The sequence below is a fragment of the Betta splendens genome, chromosome 7, assembly GCF_900634795.4.
Source record: "Betta splendens chromosome 7, fBetSpl5.4, whole genome shotgun sequence".
Lineage (NCBI taxonomy): Eukaryota > Metazoa > Chordata > Actinopteri > Anabantiformes > Osphronemidae > Betta > Betta splendens.
In genome coordinates this window covers 9,160,087-9,185,560 of record NC_040887.2, presented here as the reverse complement: position 1 = coordinate 9,185,560, position 25,474 = coordinate 9,160,087, and the positions used below count along the sequence as shown (strand labels likewise).

The window sequence follows — 25,474 nt, the reverse complement described above, 5'->3', positions numbered from 1 at the left end:
GCTATTTCCATCTCAGCGCTAGCGTGTAGGTGGCCGCATGTGTTTGCACTCCGTATCAATTTCAGCAGACAATATTTACCCAACGTTTTGACACAACTGCTTCGCCGTGTATCAGTTGCAATGTGATAGATCCTGAGATCGTTGTTTGTTAAAATACGGGCAGATTATGCAAGTTTTTATTTTTAAGCACATTCTAAGCACATTACTGAGCTGCATCGTGGGGAGGAGGCAGAAGAAGAGGTCGAAGTAACAGTAGAAGCAAGTGGATGACATGATCCAAAGCGATACGGTGAAGATAGAGCATCACTTCCTTAGCCGCGTGCTAGGAAGTGATGCTCTTCATAGGAGCTGCAGTGAATCCCCTGACACTGTGTGTGTGCCTCTCCGCAGGTCCAAGTGGGCGGGCTCCACGTCTCCCCCGGCGCCGTCCACATCATGTCCGACAGCCTGCTGACGCTCCCCGCCATCGTCAGCATCGCTGCCGGCGGGGGCCTCCTCCTCATCATCGTCATCCTCGTCCTCATCGCCTACAAGAGGAAGTCGCGCGAGAACGACCTCACCCTCAAGCGCCTCCAGATGCAAATGGACAACCTGGAGTCGCGGGTTGCCCTGGAGTGCAAGGAAGGTGAGTGAGCCTGGTGGTGAGTGGGGGGTGATTATGGGTCTACTTTGCTTGGAATATCCATTTACAGCCGGTAATTTTAGAGGCTGCTCTATCACTCACTTAGTTGAATAGGGCTTGTAAAATGCATTTCACTTATGAAGGTTATAATCAGGTAAAATGTGTATTTATGCATATAGCACATTAAGTAAATTACTGGTCGTCTGTGTGTGTTCAATAATAGAGTGAACATTTTCAAAAGTCTGTGCTATAGTGAGTCACCTTGATTATATATCACAGTCACACGTTTGCCTGCATTTGACATGTCACCTGTTACATTTTGTTCATGTTTAAATGCGCGCCTCCTTGCACAAAAACGCGTTCCGGTCCTGCAAAAAGCCGACAGCGGCTGCGATTAAATGCTACATCCCCACAATCCAACACACAGCTGCTTTAGACTCACTCATCCCTTGTGGCTCGGGGGTTAAAGGGGGCCACAGTAGTCCATCTGACATTTGAACTTCGATCCAGTGGGGACGACCACAGATAACCTCGGGCCGACCTCCAGCTGCCACTCCAGCGCTGCTGCATTCTGCAACTTTCAGTTTCCTCCATGCTAGGAAATAAACAGCTGATTGGCCCCTAACGTCATCATTGGGGTCATTATCTATCACGGAGACTGCAAACTTGTGCTTTATGCCTGACAGTGTTCCGGGGATTTCATCAGCCGGAAGGACCTTATTACTTATGCCCTGCGGCCGTCCCCCATCAGGTCTCCCTGCGTTAATAAGCAGCAGAAGCATCCTATTGCTGCAAACTTGGTGTCTGGTCGAGTGACAGACAGTTACGGCTGGCAGACAGACAGAGCTGGCAAACAGGGGGAATCAGTCACGCACAGACAGCCTTGGGAAAAGAGAAGATTAATGTTTTAACCATTAGCAGTGGCCAGGAGTGTACGGGCCCGCGGGGTGGATTTAGACGGGTACCCGGGTACGAGTATGAGCGCTTCCATGTGTGCCTTTAAGCCCTCGTGCAGGTGTGTAAACCCAGGGCTGGAGGCCATGAGGCGAGGGTTAGGACTGGTTGGAGAGTAAAAGGGAGTGTTGAGGCGGATTTGGGGGGGGGGGGCTCCCGAAGGGCGGCAGAGCAGGGCAACAGAGCCGTGGGCCTGGGCGCGAGCTAGTCAGGATGGAGCCAATTAACCGGTGCTCACCTGCAGACTCACACTGACACGACACAGGCTCTTTGGGGCCGGAGCTGGTGGTAGATAAAAATAAGTGAGAATGGGAGGCGTTTGTGTGTCTGGGTGTGTTGGATTCTGCCTTTTCTAGGAGAGAGATGGTGAAATATTGAGTTTTTCTGCCTTGAAGAGTGTCTTGGGCTTTAACTGTCAATGGTAGTAAACACCATGAAGATAAGGGGGATTCACATATTTGGTCCCAGGGGATTAAAGAAACGTTTTTACTCTCATGCCGTACTGTATGTCTCAAGGATTCCCTCCAACTGCTCTCCTTCCTTTTCTCCCAGCCTTTGCAGAGCTCCAGACGGACATCAATGAGCTGACCAGTGACCTGGACAGAGCCGGGATCCCACACCTGGACTACAGGACGTACGCCATGAGAGTCCTCTTCCCCGGCATCGAGGATCACCCTGTCCTCAGAGAACTGGAGGTAGCGGAAGCGATACTGTAGCAGACAGACAAAGACCGAGCGCGTAGGGAGCAGATATATTAAGAAAGGGCAACGGAAAGTCAAACTGAGGGAGAGGGAGAGAGATGCTGCTGCAGGGCAACCTCCACAAGCAGCAAAGTGCTGGAGGGGGAAGTAGATACCAGTTTGCCACATCCTTTCCACCCTCTGGTCCTACACATATATAACTGATGGTGCAAAGGACGCTTCACATGCAGACGCCCTGATGGAAAACAGGGCCCCAGCACACGGCCATTTCACCCACCAGCGGTTGCAGCAGAAGGGTAATGACCTGGCGAATTCCCATTCCTCGCGTAGGACTGTGGGTTAAAACTGGGTGGTGGATTATTTGCTCCCCTCTTTGTAGTTTATTGAAAGTGGGACACACACTAATCCACTATTTGAGATAAAGAGGTGCTTCATGATATCTTGGTAGATAGATTGGTGGGGTTCATCAGTGCTGTACAGTAGGTGGGTTGTGCTTCATGCTCAGCTGGCCCTATTCCTCTCACCTTGCACAAGCCTGGCTGCCTGCTTTTGGTTGGAAAGTTGGAAAAAGATGGTTTGAAAAAAGTTGTGTCACTTTGGGATCGTGTTTCCCTGCCAACTTATTTGGCATTTGGCCTCATAGTGCAATAGCTGTAATGCTCTTTAACGGGCACGGCTCCAATATTGATTACAATCTTCTCAGTTACTCACAATGAGTGGGAACCTCTGTCAGGAGTGAAACATGAGTGAGCCTTTTGGTGCCTTTGGAAAAATCTTTATTTCGCGTGGAACAAGGTCAGGCTGAGAGTTGAACTGCAGCACTGCTTCTTCTTTTTTTTCCCAAACACAGCTCATTGCTATTCAAATTACTGCTGCGCACCATTTATTCAAATTAGTGCTGGAAATTCCACAGCAGCGACATTATTATTCCTCCATCCCTCTGTCTCCAGGTGTCGGGCAACGGCCAGCAGAACGTGGAGAAGGCCCTGAAGCTGTTCGGCCAGCTCATCAACAACAAGGTGTTCCTGCTCACCTTCATCCGAACGCTGGAAATGCAGCGCTCCTTCTCCATGCGGGACCGCGGGAACGTGGCCTCGCTCATCATGACCGCCCTGCAGGGGCGGCTGGAGTACGCCACCGACGTGCTTAAACACCTGCTGTCGGACCTCATCGACCGCAACCTGGAGAGCAAGAACCACCCCAAACTGCTGCTGCGCCGGTAGAACACCCTCTCCCTCATTTATTTCATTTAAAGCCATTCATCAAATAGTTTAATTAAAGCTTTTAAAAGTTAGACCATTTATTTTTTACTGCAGATGATTAGAAAGAAGTAAGAAGTTCTTGCATGGAGTAATATTAAAAATAACACATCATGGTTTTTTTTTTAGATGCTTGATTCGATTAGGAGCCGTCACAATAAGAGCACACATTATTAATATACTACAGCACTGTCCTGTTTTAAAAGCGAGCACAGTGATGTGCTGTAGGAGGATGTGCGTATAGACAGACGCACGTTATGTAAAGCTGTATGTTGTCCCCCTTTTCCTCGTGGGCGGATGGATTCGCCGCTCTCCCCCGCGTTCCCGCGGAGGCGCTTTGCAGAATCGGGCGTGTAACGTCAGCGCGCTGCAATGCTACAGTGCATCTACGGCGCACGCAGATAAACTCCACGCGCTCCCCCTCGTCGGGGGAAACATCTGAATTCTCTACATAATTCCGCGTTCTCCTTCACGCTCAGCCCTCTTCCCCCCCCCCCCCCCCCCCCCCCCCCCCCGTTGCCAGTGTCAGTCCCGCTTATCCTCCAGACTCAGGCTCCTTATAAAGCATTCAGGAGCGTTTCCTCCACTCTCTCTGTTTCTCCGGCGCGCATTGTTTTCCGGGGGAGTTGGGATGATGTGCTAAAACTTTAACCACCTGCTAAGTCCTCGCCCGCGTGTCCTCAGCTGCTGTGGCGCCTCTGTAGGTATAAAAAGCGCTTTGAGGACAAACAGAAACAGACGATACAAAGCACAACTGCTGTGAACACACTTCCTGAGCCCGACTGCTTTGTCAATGACTTTAATTATGTTTACATGACTAATAGGCAGAAAGTGAGAGGAGGCAGCTGCTATACAGTACTTTTCAAGCATAAACTTTAGGCTGCTGTTAATCTTTGTAATGGTAAAGTCGCCGAGTTAAAAAAAAAAAAAAACACTACACACAGAAACAGCCACAGAGACAGAAGCTGATGTGACACGTGGACCAAAGCGACTCTGTCAAATGAACTTAGATTGGGATGTTATTTCGCACGACAGCAGGGCCTCGCGTCACCTCTGCAGTTTCATTATCCGCCCTCATTGGGAAGCACAGCGGTGCATAATCCTCGGGTCCAGCTGTCGAAGCCTGAGGAGCTAAATGTCCTATAGCTTTTACATATCACTCACCGTTTTTGGAAGATTCTGGGGGATTATCGATTTGGCACGACGCTTCTCTGTTGTCGTGTTCCTCGTTGCCTATTTAGTGAAAAGCCCAGACATACACACACACACACACACACACACACACACACACACACACACACACACACACACACACACACACACACACACACACACACACACACACACACACACGTGCGTCTGTGATAATAGTCAAATTGAGCATGTCTCTAAGCAGTAATTGTGTTTGTGCAGGGCGTAGAGTGAGGCTGCTGGGCTGCGCTTTGTCGCCGTTTTTCCATTCGGTTGTCTTTTCTATCGGCTCTATTCACTCCATTATCACATATAATAGCACAGTGAAACGCTTGCTATTGTGCTGGATAAGACCCCCAATGGTTTGTGGTATTAATGAATTAGAAGGTCCTAGTGAAGTTTTCTTCCTTTGTGTGTGTGTGTGTGTGTGTGTGTGTGTGTGTGTGTGTGTGTGTGTGTGTGTGTGTGTGTGTGTGTGTGTGTGTGTGTGTGTGTGTGTGTGTGTGTGTGTGTGTGTGTTTGTGTGTGTGTGTGTGTGTCTACTAATATACTGAAACAACGGCTGCGTTTCAATCTGTGGAGATTAGCAGAAGTAGTTCACTGTGACTCTGAGTGTTGTTCTAAGTGGGTTATTGGTTGACTTACACTCCCCAGACAAAGTTTACATGGCGACCGCATAAGGGAGGACCACTGCGAGGTGCATCCCTCAGCCCCACACACACAGAGACCAGCGCTTCCTGTCCTCATTCATATTACAGTGGGTTGAAAGTGCATCTCGGATGCTGTGGAGTCGTAGTGAAGAGCTTTGCTTCCTTTGACACTCTGCTCACATTTTTGCTTCCCTCCAGAGGGGGACATTTTCACAAGCTGCAGTAAGATGCTCATCCTTTTAGGAGAAAACTGCAATCACACAAGAATTGCTGATGAAGAGACCGAAATAGTTCCATCTGTCATGAAGCATCATGTTTTTACATTTCCCCCTCACGTTTCCAGTCTAAGTTAACTTTGCACAGTGAAATCCAGTGTTTTTTTGTTTTTTTTTATTAAAGCTGGTTATCAGTTGATCAATATGGACCATGTGTCCTTGTATGTTTTCAGGCTGTAAACAAACCATGTGGCTTTCCCAACACCTCTGAGCTGCCAACTTGGAACTTAACAATATTTTGACTGAATACACTGAAGTACTTGGTCGTGCTGTGAAAAGGACAGGAAATGCGAGGGGCGGACCTCAAACCAACTATCACCCCTAAGTTCATCATAATGAGAGAGCACATCACCTGGTGCTGCAGTGTGGCATGTTTGTTAAGCATTAGTAGTTCTGAGTCTGAGTCAGCTGCAGCTCAGTATCATGTGGGAGTGTCTGATGTACTATCTAATACATCAGATCCCACAGTGCCTTAACTGATACTAATAGGACGGAACAATGTGAACATACTGTACTTTCCTATTGGGCGCTGGTAAGTGCTAGGTCCCATTTCCTCATCATCCATCACATCAGCCCAGTTAAAGCGAATTACAGCACATACAGTATCTCGCCTTTATGGAACCCAGATGAAAAAGCCTGAGCCAGTTTGTTTTTCAGGAGATTATCGTCTCGCTGGTTAAAGATTCTCACTGTTGGTGTTGGTGAGAATGAGTTTAGTTATTTTCTAGCGATTAAACCAGCGAACTGGCGGCAGCTGCTGCACCTTGTGGTGCTTTGGACTGTATTTTGCACCATTCAGTAAATATGCTCCCGTCGCCTCTTCGCCTCTTACACAGTTGCTGAAGCTCCTGTAGTGTTTTGTCGACCGCTAACCAGAGCATCCCAGAATAGTCACCCATTTCGTTCTTACATTAAAATCTGTTCTCCAGCCTTCTTCTCCTCAACTTTTCCCTTTCCTTTCATCTTTTTTTTCTTTATAATGGTCTTTTAATGGAATCACAGAACATTGCTTCTATCACCTTGAGACTTTTCAATCTTGCATTATTTTTCTCCTCAGCGTTTTTGTAATGAGATTTCCGCCCATGCAGAGCACTGGAGTACAGCATTATTGAGAGAGCGCATATTGTGTTTGGCATTAGTTTCATTGAAAGACATTCCACAGCCTGCTAATATACTCCTCCCCTCCGCCTTAGCTGCCATTAGGAGCCCAGCGATGGAGGGGGAAGCAAGGCCCTATTAAACACTACGTGGCATAATGAAATCCTGATGTTCATTAATGAAAGTCAATTAATAGAAAGAAGGAAGTGGAGGCAGAGGAGGAGGAGGACGAGAACGAGAGGAGAAGAAGGAGAACAAAGTGCAGCCCCCCTCCACTGCGCTCAGAAGGGGAAATATTAAGAGGGAGTCAGCAAAGCCCCCGCACAAAAGACTTTATTTGACTTCCTTCTTTGGGACTTGCTGAGCTTATTAAAAAGCTTAATAGGTTCTATTAACTCCTAGCGCGCTCAAGTCTCACACAAGCTGGGAGGAGTACATGGTAAGCACTTGGGGGTGGGGGGGCTCAAAGAAGGGTGAGTATTTGTAGAGGAAGGAGGGCAATTACAGAGGGATTTGGGGTATTGTCCAAAAAAACTCAAAGCAAAATATATCTAGGTTTGTGCGGTGAAAACACTGCCCCAGGCTCTCGCGGTGGCGCCTAAACGTGAGACTTGGATCTTTTCTGTTTGTCCTCTTTTGCTCATGTACATATGTACACATATATGAGCTTGTGCTTTAGAGCTGAGGCGGATGCACTCACACACATGGACATGTGTATATAGTAACATATAGTCATTTCCCCATTGCGGGACAATAAAGGTATTCAATCTATTCTATCTATCTATGTACAGCTTTTGTATTTTCAGGGATGCTTCACTCCCACACCTGAAACTGGGTGAACTGCGCCACCGACCCCCACCCCCCCTCTCTCCCCCTCCCTCCCCACCATCACACCTCAGATCGGCTGTCACGCGGAGACGCCGATAGGCCGTCCGGCCGTCGTTTGCAGGGGAACACACGCCACCAGCGCATTGTTCCAAACAAAACGTAACCTCTGCCCCGGTGCCGCTCGCCTGACGGCAAGTGGCGCATTTGCATGTGAAAGGGACGAGGAGTCTCACTCAGTCTCAACTTAATGAGACAGAAAGGATGACTGACACTCGTGCTCGTCTGTGCGACTGAAATGTTAACTGTTCCAACCTCCCCTGGTACAGACAGTCCTTCAGGGACTTCTGCCTCAGTCTCAGACTCTTGGTTATAGCCCTCAAACACGACTTAGCACAATTATCTCCATAATAGTCATAATCTCCCTTTAGGTCCATTCAGAGCTTGAATAGGTATAATCATCCCCAGCACTATTTAACTGGAGGAGACGGGAGCCTTCTAGCTTGTCTTTAATACCTGACTGCTTCGATTCTGGCTAATCCCCAGTTCAGCGCGGAGCCCTGTAAGGCCCCTCCATCATATCCACCAGAGTAATCACAGTCATTTCCTGCTACATTAAGAGGGTCACTCTTTTTTTCAGTGTGTTGCCATGTAAATGGGCAGCAGGGAGTGATCGCTCCCAACCAGGTGACAGTCGCAAGCTGTGGCGCGCTCTCAAACCTGGGCGAGGTCCAGGGGCCAGTTTGCCTTACTACTGTGTGTCAACTCGGCGTGTGAGTGTGTTAAAGCCAGCGCGGGTGACGGCGGTGTTAGTGGTCTGCACCAACGCTGTGCTTTAGCTCAGAACTGGAGTTTGCCGGTGTCTTGATTGTTTTAGCACGAAAGCGAGCTTGTAGATGATGAGGAGGATTGCTCTTCGGCCACAGCGGACACAACCCCTTCACCTGCGCCTCGCGCTCATTAACCATTCACACCTGGACGCCTGGTTTTCCGCCCAACGTCTGTCTGTCCGGAGGCGCAGGTGAGCGGGAATCACGAAAGCTCGTCCTCCGTGCTCTGCGGCAGAAATAGCCCCGAGGTCGTCGCACACACTTGTGTGTTTTCACGCCCAATCAAGCCCCGGCAGCGAGCTGTGGCTTCATGTGTGACTTACTGGGAGGTGGAGATGAAATAGGAGAGGGGGGGGTTCATTTTGGCTGTGATCAGGCGTTACCTGACTGTGACAGCGCTCGTCTCTCTCAGCAGCTGAGGCCTGTCACAGCTGCTGATGTCCCGCTGCGCTCGGGCTCTCCTTAAAATGCACGCGCGCGCACACACACACACACACACACACACACACACACCCTGCTCACTCACTGTGACGGCGCTACATCCGCCCAGATAACAGAAGATAACCTCCCTGAATCCTGCACATAACCTCATGAATGATGGAGCACTTCTATTACCCAACACTCCTGGAATATCAAGAGGAGGAATACAGTGAATTTTGTTTCTACTGATTTTTTTATGTAATTTCAGAACCGAGTCGGTTGCAGAAAAGATGCTGACAAACTGGTTCGCCTTCCTCCTCCACAAATTCCTCAAGGTCAGCACACCGAGAGCAACAAATACACATACACTGGCTGCACCGGATTTGAATGTATCATGTAAAAAGCATGGCCGCTCTGCATCAGACGTGTTCCGTCCTCCGGTGTGAATCTGTTGGTCTGTCACAGGAGTGTGCCGGGGAGCCTCTGTTCATGCTGTACTGCGCCATCAAGCAGCAGATGGAGAAGGGCCCCATCGACGCCATCACCGGCGAAGCCCGCTACTCCCTGAGCGAAGACAAGCTCATCCGCCAGCAGATCGAATACAAAACCCTGGTACGTCCACACACGGAGGCCTGGATCCAGCCTGCTTGCTTTTAGTTGAAACACTGCCACACAGACTCAGAGGCCCACACCCTTATTTCATGTTTAATAGTTACTTTTGTAACTTGACGTTTTCGCCATGAATTGTTTTAATGTGACAGAGCTCTGTCTGCTGTTCCTGTGACGAAAATACAATTAACAAATGATCCCACCAGCCTCGGTGTTGGTCCAACATCAGGGTATGTGGCTGGGGAGATAGGAACGCCCCAAAGACCCCTCTGTAGCAACTCACACACACGTAGAAAATAACACTCACAGCCAGCACGTGACACGGCAATGCTCTGATTGCTCTGACTGGGAATTTGGCTCATTACGTGCTAATACCCCAGCAGAGCTGGAAATTGGTGTCCCGCCGAAGGTGTGAAATTAGATTTCAGGATGCCAGCGAGGGCGGAAATGGTTTCCCAAAGCTCCTGCTATGCTCCGAGGAGATTCTAGTGTGGGCAAAACCTCAAGCTGGACCCGAGTCCAGGCAGTAACGGCACATCAGCAGCCTGTTCTTCTGCGCCCTCATTTCCTCATTTCTCTCCTTCCCGTTTTTCGCATGTGTGCGTTCCAGATCCTGAACTGCGTGAATCCAGACAACGAGAACAGTCCAGAGATACCAGTGAAGGTGTTGAACTGTGACACCATCACCCAAGTGAAGGAGAAGATACTAGATGCTGTTTACAAGAACATGCCCTATTCCCAGCGGCCTCGCGCTGTGGACATGGACCTCGGTAAGGCACAACACACACACACACACACACACACACACACACACACACACACACACACACACACACACGCACACACACACACGCAGGTGTGAAGTCTTTCACACTCACAGATTAATGCATCAGCGAGAGAAAACCAAGCCATGTGTACAGATTATCATTGCATTAGTGTGATAAAAGCTGTGTTCCAGCAGCCCGTCCCGTCAGCCAGCGCCCCTGTGCCGCCGCCAGGCCTTCTATCAAACTGACTGACAGTGTGCGATGCAGCCCCGCCGTCTGGCAGGCCGCGCCGCCCGGTAGCGCCAGCGAGACAGCTCAGATTAGGCCGAGAAGCGTGCGCGTCTTTAGGCGCGTCGTGTTCTGGTCGACCCGGGTAAAAGCTGGCGCGTTCGGCCCGTCCCTCTCATTTACATGGTCTGAGAGACCCCAAAGCCCCCACGCACATGTAGACCACCTACCAACCCCTGCCCATCCATCACACCCCAATCTGTGCCTCTGTGCATCCTCCTATGACGCCTGTGAATCTGCACATCTACGCCTGCTTCTGTGTTCTCGCTAAAAGTAGGTTGTGCTGCCAGGCAGAGATATCATGTGGTCACCTGGCAGAGGCGCAGAGTAATAAAACCCAGTCAACAGAGGAGAAAATCAATGATCACTCTCAGCGTGAGCGCCACAACGGTTGTCCACTTCCCCGTCAGCTCCCTTATTATCATTTCATTACCCCACAACAAGCCGTCAGCCGCCGCTCTGCTCGCAGCCGCCACCTGTTTCACCCCGCTTCCCAGTTCCCCCCTTTGAAAGGAGGCGATTTTCTCATTGTGCGCGTCTCCATCCCGTCTCGTCGGCTCCGCTCTTCCATTCTCCCTGACCCCGAGGGGCCAACTGCTGCGTATGCTAATGGGACGCCATCTCCACAACACAAGTACCAATTAAAGCGGGCGGCCTGCCTACGTGTGCGTCCTGGAATTGCTCGTGTGTAGCATTTAATTGTGAGGCTCGTGGAGGAATAGACCTTCAGAGCTGCAGGTGCTGACGTGCGCTTGCAAAGCTGAGGCGCGTGCCGCTTCGGGAGCTCCTCCGACAGACTGGGAGGCCAACGATGTCGTGTACGTTTTTCTCGGCTCTCATTTGTCGCCGGAGGTTCGTTTCTCTGACAGCGTGGGTGTTTGTGTCCTCAGAGTGGCGCCAGGGACGAATGGCTCGCGTGGTGCTGCAGGATGAAGACATCACCACCAAGATAGAAAACGACTGGAAGCGGCTCAACACCCTCCTGCACTACCAGGTAGGTGCTGTTTTCCTTAATTAACTCTCAAGCTCCCTCTTTCTTACCAGGACGATTCCACTTCCATCTCCGCCGGGTGCTTTTCTAATGGAAATGGCGCCACGCGCGCCGCCAAACTTTGATGTTTCCCGCTCTTGACTTTTGAGGCAGCCAATTTTCAGCTCCTCATTTGCATTCCCGCGTCTGGCGTAGTCCAAGCGACTCACATAATGGAGGGCAATTTCTGTACAGGTGGCGGGAGAGATGAGCTCTCGACGTCTCCTCCTCGGAGAGATGGAGCTGCTCCAGTGTGGAGGGCAGCATCTCCGCCTCCACCCGCTTCTGCTGTTGCTGCCTGATTCTGTTCCTTCACATGTAGAAGATTCTCACCCCACAGTTCACGGGTGGAAACCTGTTGCCCTGTGTTAAACAGAGAGGGCTGCAGCGGAGGGAAACCAAGAGCAAGACTTTTGCATGTTGTCGTCGTAGTTGCTGGAAGCGTAAATGAATAAGAGAGACCAAGAGGGAGCAACAACAAAGCCAGACAGAAATGATGACGGGAGAATAAAAAGGCATCCACCCCACGGTTCGGGTCAAGCACCCTTTGGAGTGGAAGTTCGGCCGGCTCTCATTAGTCAGCCCAGGGGGAGCGTCTGATGACCGGCCTCATGGGGCTCAGTTCAGGAGTAAACAGGCCATACAGGAGACGGGGGGGGGGGCTTCATCTAAGAGCAGAAAATGGGAACAAGGTCTGAGGGCCCAGGGCCTCACGCTGTGGGGTCAGCGTGAACCGGTGCCACGGCAGAGGACGCGATGAAGCACCAGATGTTGGAGTCATTAGACGCAGAGTCCCATCGCCGTGTCCTTCATCGGCAGCCCCTCAGCTTCCTTCGCCTTTGCCTCTCCTCCTTTATCATCTACTTTCTGCCTCACCTGCTTTGTCTTCACTGTTTCAGTTTTCCTCCTCACACTTGTTTTGTTTACGCTCCCCTCGTCTTCCTCTGCTAACGGGCAACAGGCGGCCTTGTTTTTTCTCTCTTTCTTCTCTTCCTGCCCCCCCCCCCCTCGTCTCGGTAGTGCTTTCATCCTTGATGGAGCGTTGCGATGTGTTTGCTTCCACACCATAATGGGCTCGGCTATTGTTTTTTCTTTGCCTCACAGACCGTCTTCCATCGTTAGCCAGGGGAGACGCCACCGGGCGTGTAATAACACACGTGTGGCCACTTCTCTTACTCGCTGGCTCAACCTCAGTGCTGCTATTGATCACAGATCTGAGGGTTGCGCGTGTAGAACGCAGACGTTCCACGACGATGCAGGGTCCGTGGCGCGACGCACGCCCACCGTTGCGAGCAGCTGCCATCAACCCCCCACCCCCCAAGGTTGTGATCCCCTGTGTGTTTTGCATCACACACCGTGGCAACTGCACTGGCAGCTGCAACAGCACATCTGGCCCTCTACCGCGACGAGAGCGGCGTAGCTCATTAGACCCCAGTGTGAGGGAGAAGATCGGAGGAAAAAATAGGAAGAGATAAAGAGGAAATATTGGAAAGGGTGTAAAATATGTGACGGTAGCAGAGTAGACTGGAGCATTAACATGCATAACGCTCACAGCAGCTCGTAAAAAACCCACCGGCTATTGGCTGTGCCACGTGGGAAAATGGTTTACATAACTTAGACATGGAAATACACACCTTCCCCGTCTCCCTTGCTGGGTGAAATTAAAAACATAAACGAGCTTGGAATCGTTATTCAGCTCCTTCCGGTCTCGTCCTCGCAGCCCACTCTCTCTTTGTCTGTGTTTTGTGGAGACACAGAAACACGCAGCGCACACTACACATGCTTAGATACAGACACAAACACGGGAGTTGAGATAAAAGATTTATGCGATTGGGGAGTTTTGAGCTCTTTGCTGATGATTTGGATCTGTCTTTGTTGATTAATCCTTCACCCCCCCCCCCCCCCCCATCAAAGCCAACCTTTTGATCACCTACCTTCCCCTTCTTCTCCCACCAACTCTGTGATCTCGAGACGCGGCTGCTGCTGCCGTAGTATCTGGGTAGTAATCAGGGTACCACGGAACCGTGCAGACCGAATAAGGGCAGCGTGAACAGTGCTCAATAATAGGACATTATAAACTGAAGATGTCAGGTTGTTTATTCATAACGACTCCAACCATCGACGGACCCTCGCTGTATTTCACCGAGGCTCGATGTGAGTAATTACGCTGATGATGTTTGACAAAGCGTTGATTTATTACAGGTGGACGGAGGCTCATTTTTGTATGGACACATGGGGTGTGCATGTAGTACCTGGAATATTAGTCCTAATGTGCGGATAAGTGACAGCAGAGGACAGACTGCCCCCTCTGTCACTGACACTGCGTCACAGGAAGAAAGGGGAACTCTTGCTGCCCGGTGACCTTCACATGTCCTCTGACCTCCAGGAGTCTTATATCCACCTTTCTGGCATCACTTTGGGGCATTGTGAGCTATTTCCAGCCCCAGACACGCCGGATACGACTCCACTGCTTCTGTTCATTAATCTAATGCTGTGGCTGCATCATCTGACATAATAACCCAAATATACGCTCCCTGATCAGCTGGGGATATAAAAGCATAGAGTAAATAAATAGCTTTAATCAAGTCTGCGTTCCATTATGGCTTTGAGGCATATGCAGTTGATTTTTTCATCACTGCTTCATCCTCGGTCACGTCTTAAATAGTAATAAGTAATTTCACATTTCACCGTTTTAGAAATTTCCTCAAAAGTCCTTTAAATAGCCGTTAAAGTCTTCCGAGAAGCCTTTGTGACACTCGTAAGAGAATTACATTAACACTTTTACACTTAGTCGCTTAATGTGATACATCACTGACAACGCTGTTAATATGCACGGGATGCGTGTCTCCGAGCTACTGGGCAGACTCGACAGGTGCGATAAGCATCGTGATGCGAGAGTCCAGGAGAGACGGGACATGGAGGGGAAGCGGGGCAGCACTGGGGCTACGGTGTGAGTGTAGACGGACGAGAAAAGAAAGATAGAGGCCGACCAAACTGTCTGCTAGACTCTGCACTGTCTAATGGAAGGTGTTATCACAGGCATGGCCCACAGCCCTTATCACACCTGCCCACTATCAGCCCCACACTGGATTATCCCTGAAGGGCAAATCTGCACGCCTTCAATCATTTACTCTATCACAAGGACCCATCTCTGCTGTAGCCTCTCTTTCAGCCGTAAAAAGCAGAGAGAAAGCGAGATGGCGGGCTGTAAAGTGAGTGTGTGTGCAGAAAAGCAGAAATAGTGGAAACTTCACGGGGGTCCGCAGCGTTAGCGTGTTAGCGGCGTTAGCGCGGCGAGGCCATAGACATGGGCTTTAGGGAAGCAGAGACAAATGAGGAGAGGAGAGGGAAAGACATCAGTTCCGGGTGGAGGTGAGGCGGTAGCGGAGACTTTTTCGTTCTCCTCCAAGACGCCCGCGTGCCAGAGCTGCGTCTTTAAGAGGATTCCTCCAGATTTCATCCCCGGTTTCGAGTGCCTCTCGATTGCGGCCCGCAGGAGCCAGATGGCGGCTCCGACTAATAGCACAGACGAGATTAGTTTTGGAAGATTGGGAGAAAGGGCTGAGGACGAGAACAAGGGCGCGTGAGATGTGGTCGGCTCTCTTCGGAGCGGGGAGGAATTCTACCAATATCCGCGCTGACTCCTAGCAGCTTGTATTCCGACGGGGGATGGAGCGCCGCCCGCTGCTGCTGGAGCAAATGAAAAGATGAATTTTCTCTCCCTCCGTAGATCGTTTGAGGTTCTCCTTTTGGAGCCTGGCATTTGCCTTTTGTTTATTTCTCCGCTGGAGGCTCGTCAGTTTTTCTTCGCCGGGTCCGGAGCAGAAATCCCTCCTCAGGGTGGCTGTAAATGCCAGCCAACAAGCTGTTTGTTGTCTTGGCTTTCGGAAAAGAAGCTCAAGTTTTGTTCGCGGTGTTTTGTGTTTTTACTGGAACGGGATGTTTTGGTGCAGTTTGAACATTAATTATAATTAAACTGATATAATAATTAATGAAGAAGAAAGAGGGGCTTCATATCAGATTTGCAGGACATTCCTCTAATGGTGGCTTGCGTCACTATTTCCTGTCATAACGACACATAGAGCAAGTACAAAGCATGAAGAATGAACCTGTCTCTTATCCATCACCTCTTTCACGCAGGCACTTCTCTTCTCATCGTCTCTCTTTGACACCTTGCTGCTCCAAATTGCTATTATTAAACCTCTATACCCTATTTTTAAGGGTCTGACGTGTACATGAGACGAGACATTCAAGGCTTGTGGTCTCTCCTTCTTACTTTTCTACGACTTTTAGCATCTTCCCTCAGATCCAAAGCTCACAACGTGCCTCTAATCTCTGGTGAGACGTTTGTGTTGTGCAGCATCACCGCTCTCTCCTGCCACAGGGCTGCGGTGCAGAACAGCGGGGATCTTCCATGTGACAGGGTTGTGGGCTGTGGAGGGCTCTTGGGAGTTGTGTGTGTGTGTGTTTTTTTCAAGGATCCGAACATTCCCTTATGTAGACGCTTCCCCGCCGCGATGACATAAAATCGAACATGATTCCCGTGTGTTCACGTTGCATGTGTCTGGTCACACAGGTGTCAGACCGCTGCGTCGTGGCGCTGGTGCCAAAGCAGACGTCCTCGTACAACATCCCCTCGTCGGCCAGCATATCACGCACCTCCATCAGCCGATACGGTGAGTCGCTCTCCTCACTCCCCCCGTAAACAATCACGCATGCAGGTGCAAGCTGGCTTATTACTGAAATGCATGCAAATGTAATTTAGCTGCTTTTTTGTGTTGGCTTAGCTGCTCCAGGTATGAACAAAGCCAGAGCCGGTCTCCCCGAAGCTCCGCTCTGATGCATTTGCAGCTGCTCATCTCTCTCTTTTTTTACAGCCTTTTTCTCCGTCCAACTGTGCATGTTGCAGTTTGCTTTACACTTCGGGTCCAAACTGCTACAGGCACGGAAAGGAAGAGGAGAGTGAGAAACACGGGGAGTTCACGTGCACATGCAGCAGCGTAGACACGCTTCTGCTTCTACTTCTTCCCAGTTTGGGGCTCGGCCAGAAACACGCAGCAGCATCAGGCAGCTTGTGATTTCTAATTATTCCGTGTGAATGATACTTCACACGGACCGAAAAAGATAAGTGAGCATGGCCAATTATCAGGACTGAGGACGGCAAGCGAACGCTGCCTTTAAAATGCCCAAATGTGGAACAACTGCGTCCTCATGCCAGCAAGTAATTAAAGGACTTATTTGCAAATGTATGGAAACGCAGACGTGTACTGTCGAGTGGTATTTGCTTGTATATCTAGATAGTGGGCGTAGCTGCAGGGAGCGTTTCTGCTGCCGTGGTGTTGGATGTGCATGGCATAGAAAGCAGAAGCTCCGCTGGCATCAGCCCGTTCCTCATCAATCACGGCTTGGCACAGCAGGCACAGCTGCACCTCGACACCTGCTGATGGATTCATACCAATTTAATGTTCAACACTTAGCATCTTGACTCAATTTACGCCCCCGGCACCCCCTCTGGCCATAAAATGAGGCTTAACCCACTCCCGTGCGCGCCGTGTCCAGGCGTGTGGGGACCGCGGCGCTAAGAGGGCACGTCCTAGTGTGATGGGAGGTATAAAAGGCAGAAGATGGAGGAGGCGATCATTTTAAACTAAACCTGAGCTGTAGCGCTTTAATCCACAAGATACACTTAAAACCCCGATGCACAGCTTGGTTACATTTGAAAGGTGGACACGCACCCATACGTATGGGCAGCAAAACATCTTTGTTGTTGAGCTCGGCTCTTTGAAGCCGGGTGAGGGAGATCCTCTTCGAGATCCTCAGATCCTGAATCTCCAGAGAGACCGCTGCCAGGGGTGGACGCCGGCTAATTAGGCACACCGAAACCGACACCATTCGGGCCGAGCGGAGAGCGAGGAGGTGGGAGCACGCGTCAGGGAGGGCTCCTTCTGATGCGTTGAGTGAAGTGCGCCGGCACAGTGTGACGCTGGGAGGGAGGAGCCTCCATCCTGCACGCGGCCGAACCAGCAGCGAGGGCCCGATGTCTGTGCGCCACCAAGGATTTCAGCTTTAAAAGGGCCCCCACTAATCAATGTGACACCACAGGCCACAGCTTCCCCTGCCTTCAATAACACCGCTGTTTTGCTGCGTTGCAGTTTTTTACAGGAGTCAAGGACAGTGTGTGTGTGTGTGTGTGTGTGTGGTGGGGGCTAAATTAAATGAGCTGCACCTACTGTAAGAGGCACCTTTCGTAACCGCTCTCTGGCTTTTCTCGTTTTTTCCCGGACAGACTCCTCGTTCCGCTACACGGGCAGCCCCGACAGCCTCCGCTCGCGCGCGCCCATGATCACCCCGGACCTAGAGAGCGGCGTGAAGGTGTGGCACCTGGTGAAGAACCACGAGCACGGCGACCAGAAGGAAGGCGACCGCGGCAGCAAGATGGTCTCCGAGATCTACCTGACCCGGCTGCTGGCCACGAAGGTACCGCGCGCCGGGCCTCGCGCTCGGCTCAGGGCCCGCGGTGCCGGCAGCGCCGCGCTAACACCTGTGCGTGTCCTCCGTCCTCCAGGGCACCCTGCAGAAGTTCGTGGACGACCTGTTCGAGACGCTGTTCAGCACGGTGCACCGGGGGAGCTCGCTGCCCCTGGCCATCAAATACATGTTCGACTTCCTGGACGAGCAGGCGGACAAACACGGCATCCACGACACCGACGTCCGCCACACGTGGAAGAGCAACTGGTGAGGATGCGGCGGAGCGCGCGGCGCATTCCCTCCGCCCTCGCACACGGCTCACGCCCCCTTCTCTCCTTCCGCCCCCAGCCTTCCGCTGCGCTTCTGGGTGAACGTGATCAAGAACCCGCAGTTCGTGTTTGACATCCATAAGAGCAGCATTACAGACGCCTGTCTGTCTGTGGTGGCGCAGACTTTCATGGATTCCTGCTCCACCTCAGAGCACCGCCTCGGCAAAGACTCCCCATCCAATAAGCTGCTGTACGCTAAAGATATCCCCAATTACAAGAGCTGGGTAGAAAGGTAGGAGCTGATGCAGTCACTTCTTACACTACTCTCATCCCCTCTGTCACATCTTTTTGTAGCCGCTTACAATAAAAACTGGGCTCTGGGAGATTTGCTTTATTATTCTTCTCGCCTACGCTTGTGTAAATTTCTCTGGCTGTGAGAAAAAGCAACCTTTTATGAGTGACTGTTAGGAGAGATGCATTATTAGTGACAGTACAGCTAACGTTGAGCTCTTAGGCTGACTCTGAGTGCCCGTCCCCAGGTACTACGCTGACATCAACCGGCTGCCTGCCATTAGTGACCAGGACATGAACGCGTACCTGGCAGAACAGGCCAGACTCCACTCCACGGAGTTCAACATGCTCAGCGCTCTCAACGAGATCTATTCCTACGTGAGCAAGTACAGCGAGGAGGTTGGTATTTGCATGCCGATGACTGATGATGACGTCTGCTCTGTTCTTAGCTTGCGCTGGTGCGGCGTCGTCGCTCAGTCGTCTTTTTAACTCCAGCACACCCTCCTCCCCCTCTCTGCCTTTTTACATTTAATGGCTCTTGATGCTTTAATACTGTAGTACAAATCCCCGCAGGGTTCTACGATGTTCTCATGTACAGACAGGCTCTCTCAGGTGAAGTCATTAGTAAATGATTTCAAGTCCTGTTGCTTCATTCAGACAGATGCCTCCTCTGAGTGACACATTTCACGTTGCACATGTACCTGTACACACTGTGAGCACAACCTTCAATCAGCTGTTTGTCCGTACTGCACATAAGCAACATGCATCTACTCTATATGTTACTCTTTGTGTTACCAGACAATTCATGGCAAAGGTTAGTGACGTCGGCTCAGGCTCTTCCTTCCCCGACGCCCAGAGGTCTAGTGAGACCTGAGCTTAACAAGCTCCTGTGTCTGATCTGTGGAGTAGAAAGGATGTCTACAAGCTCTCAGCATGCTGCGCTGTCCTTTGGCCTGTGCCGAGTTAGAGTGTTATATGCTGTACGCTGGATGATCACACACACACACACACAGATACACTGTCAGATCACAGAAAACATAAAAAAAACAGGGAGGAATAGGGATGAGAAAGAAAGGGGGAACATTTATGGAGACATTCTCTAATGTCAGCTCCTCCTTTGGGAAGCATTAGCCTGACCTTTAAGTTACAGCTCTCCCCCTCTCCCTCTCTATTTCTTACTTTCCCTTCTTCTTTTAGCTGCTCATTCCTTCACTTTTTACCTATTATCCACTTGGCTTCCCTTTTGCTCTCCATGAATATCATTTGCAGTGCACTTGCTTGTGCTGCGTCTGCAGGTAGAGCACAGGGAGGCCGGTGCCGACGCACTCACTCTGTGTTTAGCACGTGCACCCCATCGCTGGTTGCAGTAGCTCCCTCCCCGAATGCAGCGCGTGAAAAACCTCGTCTGGCTCCGTTAATGCTTGCTCATTCTCCCGCCGGCTGCCACAAAGGCCCGCGTGTCAGGCTAAGCGGGGCCGGAGCCGCGGACCACTTAAATGGATTTGGGAACGGCAGCGGGAGCAGCACCTGCACACTGCGCGCTGCGGATTAATAATAGATCGCTATCGGGGCCAGTGATGAGGAGGAAACGCTGTGCTTGTAGCTGCCAGCCTTTAAGAGCACTTAGGCAGATAAGTGGAGGATGGGAGGCGGGCCGTTCGTCAGCGGGACCCGCCGCAAACAAAGATAACGTGACATTCAACAAGCAGTTAGTTTTACAGTAAATGCACAAACTGGCATCAATAATCTGAGAGGAGGACGCGAAGGACTGGCGTTCCCATCAACTGCCACACAAAACGTACAAAGAGACCCAATCACAGTTCAAAAAGTCTGGTCAAAGCTCGATGTTCTATTAATATTTACCATTGATGCATTTCAATTGCAGCCAAAAGCAGTGATCCTGAGTATAAATAAATGACAGACGCTGAATGAGTGCGGGAGCGTTTCTGTTTAAATGTGGGTGACATTTCTTTCCACACTTATTCAGTATTTATGTTTTACCTTTAAATTACATCGCATAAAAGAGGTTAATGAATAATTTTGTCAGAATTATGAATTATTGAGCGCCGGGCTGTATTTGCTGTCGTAGTGTAGTCTGATGTGAAATGGAGCTGCCACAACAAACACACACGCAGCGCTGCAGAAATGAAGCAGTGACAGCAGCGCAGCAGAATGTGGAGGCAGAGGCTCGTGGTGTGGGTGACGACAGTGTGGCCCATATTGTGAGATTTTACATTGACTTTAATGGCCTTTACCGCGTAGGCTGGCACCGCTCTGGCTCCGATTCATCCTGACAGCTCAGACACCGGATGAGAGAGCGGCGAGGAGACCTGTCTGATCGCCTTTTGATCCCGACCTGAAAAATGCCAAATTTACACCAGAGGAAGCTAATACACAGATCCTTCTGTGTCGACGAAGGCGCTGATGTAATTCTTTTCCTTTCATGTCGTGTCCACGCAGAGCCTTAAATATAAAAAACAAAGCGCATTCATTTAGGCCTCAAACCCCCCCCAAAACAAAGCCGCATTTTCTATGAAACGGTTCTATGAATGTTTCGTACTGTAACTGTCACGGTTGTGGTTCCTGACACTCCTCGTTTGCTCTTTCGCTCGTGCACAGATCATAGCGGCTCTGGAGCAGGAGGAGCAGGCGAGGAAGCAGCGGCTGGCCTACAAGGTGGAGCAGCTCATCTCCGCGATGTCGCTGGAGAGCTGAGAGCGGCCGGGGCTGAAGGGGAGCGAAAGGGAAGGGACCCCCGTCTCAGGAGCCTCCGAACAAGTCCCGCGTTGCTTTCCTCTTCGCGTGGACACACCTGGGACCCGCGTTTCCTCCCCTTTCCTTCCACGATGGCACCAGCTACGCGCCCAAACACTGGGGCAGAGCCGCCGCTGCTGAAGGCGTCAGGAAGGAACCACAGCAGAGAAGGCAACAACATGGCTTGCAGTTAGTTTGTTTTGGTTTTTTTTCCTCACAGTTTGACAGGAAACTGGTTGCATGAGTGCGAGTTTACGTTGCGCTGGAGACAGCAAATGGAGGAACAGATTTATCTTCCACTCCGTCAGAAACATACTCCCGGGTGTGAGACGGAGGAGAAACCGAGGAGCAGATGTCGCGTTGGACAGTTTGCATTCAGATCTCTCAGATTTTATTTTTGTACTTGTACATTTGAATATTATGAGTTGCAGTTGAAACATCCGGCGGGGATTCGCTACATCGGGGTGGCGTGTGGGCAGTCAACCAGGCCGTGGTCCACGTCTTCTCTCGCGCCTTCCTTCTTCGGACTGACGCTTCGCTTCGTACCGCACCACACGGACAGGACCGTCGCTATTTATCCAATCAGACGTGTACAGGAACTCGCAGTGGAAGCGCCGTCGGCGGAGCTCTGCTCGCGGAGTTTGCAGTCCATCCAGCATCGCTTGCACCTAAACTGAAGACGATGGGGATCGAGCCTCCCGTGTATTTTAGGAGCCTTGGCTTTAGAGGCTGGAGGCAGATTTGGGCTTTCAGCAGTTGGGTCATTTGTGTATGTACCACTCGATACTTGCCAGTCAGTGTATGTGAATGTACAAAATGTTTGTTTGTTTGTCTATTTGAGCTTTGCAATAACAAAGCGGCTCAGCTTCCCTGAGCTCTGCAGAGATCTGCAGCAGCTCATCAGCTGGATGTCTCCATTCGTCCGTCCTGCGCATCCAGCTGATGACTCACCCCGAATCACACGCCTGCACGGTGGCCGTCACAGCTGGTGACGCCGGAGCAACTGGTTCCTGTAGGATACACCTGGACACGGTCTCACGTGAACTTTGCATGCTGTCACACACCAGAGGTGTTTAAGGGTCCGTCGTTGATTTCTAATCAAGTGCCAACGCAGCCGCTGGCCAGTAGAGACGTCAGCTGATGGGAGACACCTACTCGGCCACCACCGTGTTTCTGCATGGGAAGATACCGACCCTAGCTGGGTGCAGTTTGACCAAGTGCCAAAAAATCATGAATTGTTCATTAATGTGTCAAATGCGTACGCTTTACAGGGAGCCACGCTCTGTGCGAGCTGGAACACAGAGTTTGAAACTCGTGAAAGGTACGAAACTTAGGCAGGAGAAATGAGGTGGTCTCTGAATAACGGATAATTCCAAAGCATAGACGTTACACAGGTGATGTGATGCGGAGTAGACGCGACTCCCGACTCAAAACCAAACGGTCACGAGCTAAAAAGTCGAAGGAATCCTCCGATCTTGTAGCTGGACGACTCCGGCCGCTGGACACAGTAGGTGATTTGATCTTCTTCCGAGATATATGTTTGCTTGCTGTTTACATCAAGTACTTGAAAATAGGTTGTATTAAAGGTTGTACAGTATACTGCAAGTGTGTGTGTTGAGAGCATGATAAACACCGGTAGTGGGTGAAAGGTGCTTCTTTTATTCGTGGCCTTAGACACCCTTCTGCTTTAGTGTTCTTGATCTCATTAGTCCTCAGCCCGGGCACTGTCCTTTTATTACTACCAGTGATGTTTCAGTCAAACTTGGCCCCGGCACTCTGCTGAGAACTATCTCGGCGAGATAAAGGAGAAGGTGAAGAGGGTAGGGCCCGGCTCAGGCAGACACTGCCTCTCTCAGCACTCGGCCGGCTGGAGCTGTTTGAAGCGGAGTGTCGGGAAACGCGGGGAGAGGTAGAGGTAGCGAGCGAGCGAGCGAGAGAGAGAGAGAGAGAGAACCCCTTTAGCTCTAGTTTCCTGCTCTGGCTTTGAAGCTGCTCTTTGATCTGAGTTAGTTGTGGGTTCAGTATGATCAGGAGATGGGGAAAAAAATAAAAATAATAAAAAAAATACATCAAACTAACAGGCTACGAGAAATAGAGAATGAGCTGATGATTGATGTGCTGTTGCTACATCCGACCAGCAGGGGTCAGAAGTGGGAAAGAGCTGATGGAATGTGTTCCCTCATCCGAACAAGCAACAAGTACACACACAGATAATACATACACAAAGCTTCCTTCTTTTGATTAAGGCGTCTTCCCAAGTTCAGCAAATAGTATTGTATCCTCCTCATACCTCACATCGTCTGTATGGAGTAGTGCTTGTTATCATTTTGAACAGGACCTAAATGCCTTTTCCTTTTCCAAAGGATCAAATGCTTGTTTATTCCAACTCCTTCCAACACGAGCTCCCCCTGTATTGAAAATTGTGTCGAGCGCAAACGAGCGGCGCACAAATTGCTTGAAAGTGGCTTTGATTTGACTCTCAGAGATCGTTTATATCAGGATGTTTACTTTTGTCTTGTGTGAGTTTCTTTTTTGTTTTGTGTTTCTTTTTTTGCATGTCTTTTGGTTCTGCCTGGTGTTTCGCATCAATGCGCGCCGCCATTAGTCAAACTGCAGTTCTTCCCGAGAGCCCGTTTGTGTACGTCCTCAATCACAGTTGAATGCACCTTTGTTCTTTTAAGTAATAGCTTGTTCCTATGCTGTACGCTCGTTTCTGAGAATGTTTTAATTCAGTTTGAACCGAGGAGACGACAGTTTGTTTACTCGTTCTGCAGCGCAGAATCCCATTTGACTGCCAGTTGTATGAGATATGGACAGACGCTCCATAAACACGGCCTCGTTTCGGCTCAAGCTGATTGCTAATTGGAGACGCTTTGTGCACTTGTTTTGTGGTTTTTGACTGGCACATGCCATTCCCTACACAAAACGAAACATGCAGTCAACGTTTGTTCGTTTGTTCATTGTCGTTCGTTTGTTTGCTTTATGGCATCAGACAGAGAAAATAGAAACCAATGTATTACTCTTAAGTCAGAATATCACCAAGTATAAAATGAGTATCATTCCTTTTTAAACACGTTGTAAACAAACCCTTTGTAGACACTGGAGTTCTGTAAAATAGTAATTACTGGCAATGATGATGATGACAATGATGATGATAATAATAATGGCTGTCTGTTTTTTTTGTTTTATAAATGTGTTGTGAAAATTGTAAGAAACTCAAAGTATTTAAAAACGGATGTTCTCTTGTTTTTTTATTTGGTTTGGTTTTGTTATGATAATATATTATTGTGTACCTATTGTAAATATGAAGCACACCTATTTTGCAAGCCAAGGATTCACTTTGTACTGTTGTTATATATAAATAAACTTTGCTGGTTAAAAACTGAACAGAGCCAGAATGTGTATTTGTGTCTTTTTTGTTAACCCTTTGCCTGTTTTGTATATTGGGTGTCTGTTAAATTAAAATGGTTGTTGTTTCTACAGAGCTACATTATTGAATGTGTTATCACAGGAACAAAAACGCCTTCGAATAAACGATCTTTTACAGTTATACTGTAACATCTTACGCATCTTACTGGCTCCCGGTCACAGCTCAGGAAGAGTCCAACTCCTTTGTGTTGGTGCTGTCTGACAGACACCACCTACTATCTTAACCCAGACCCATGCTACATATTAAGCTGTTTTGGGTGTCAGCTGAACTTTAAATTCGTTTATCAAAATGGAATACCTGCTAACAAGTCTGCTAACAAGGTACAGTATGCTATTTCAGGCTACAGTATGTATTTGAACATGTGCAGTACTGCAGAAGTCCACAAGGTGTCCCACCACCGGGACAATCGGGTTCCTGATTTAGAAAACAGGCAAAAGGGAGAATAATATATTTCCATAGGCTCCTTATAGCATCAATTTCCATAATATTTTAGAATAATTTAACAGGAGGAACAATCTTACCATGGTTTCGTGCACTGTGGGTCGTGTTTCTTTTCCATTAGTAGTGGATTACTTAAATACAAAAAAAAACCCACCTTGAAAGAGTGATTTCCATGCAAGAAGCATCATTTCTGAATTCTAACCAGAGAAATTGAGCAAACACAGGGATAATAACACTCAAAGACAATGGAAGCCACACACAACCTGAAACGTGTTTGGGGGACGTCAGGGTGGTCCTGGGCA

At 49.7% G+C, this 25,474-nt stretch overlaps 1 protein-coding gene across 6 annotated transcripts in view; it reads left to right on the top strand.

Moving 5' to 3' along the window:
- plxna2 (plexin A2) overlaps positions 1–24,851 on the top strand; it is a 182,234-nt gene extending 157,383 nt beyond the window's left edge. For all 6 annotated transcript variants that reach the window (XM_029157357.3, XM_055510096.1, XM_055510098.1 and 3 more), the window contains 13 exons: positions 391–625; positions 2,129–2,271; positions 3,228–3,496; positions 9,094–9,160; positions 9,291–9,437; positions 10,045–10,204; positions 11,380–11,483; positions 16,096–16,195; positions 17,806–17,996; positions 18,085–18,254; positions 18,336–18,548; positions 18,796–18,946; positions 21,167–24,851. In XM_029157357.3, the coding sequence (XP_029013190.1) occupies positions 391–625; positions 2,129–2,271; positions 3,228–3,496; positions 9,094–9,160; positions 9,291–9,437; positions 10,045–10,204; positions 11,380–11,483; positions 16,096–16,195; positions 17,806–17,996; positions 18,085–18,254; positions 18,336–18,548; positions 18,796–18,946; positions 21,167–21,262 (2,046 nt within the window). In that variant the 3' untranslated portion in view covers positions 21,263–24,851. The remainder of the gene's footprint in view (positions 1–390; positions 626–2,128; positions 2,272–3,227; positions 3,497–9,093; positions 9,161–9,290; positions 9,438–10,044; positions 10,205–11,379; positions 11,484–16,095; positions 16,196–17,805; positions 17,997–18,084; positions 18,255–18,335; positions 18,549–18,795; positions 18,947–21,166) is intronic.
- Positions 24,852–25,474: the final 623 nt, after the last annotated feature.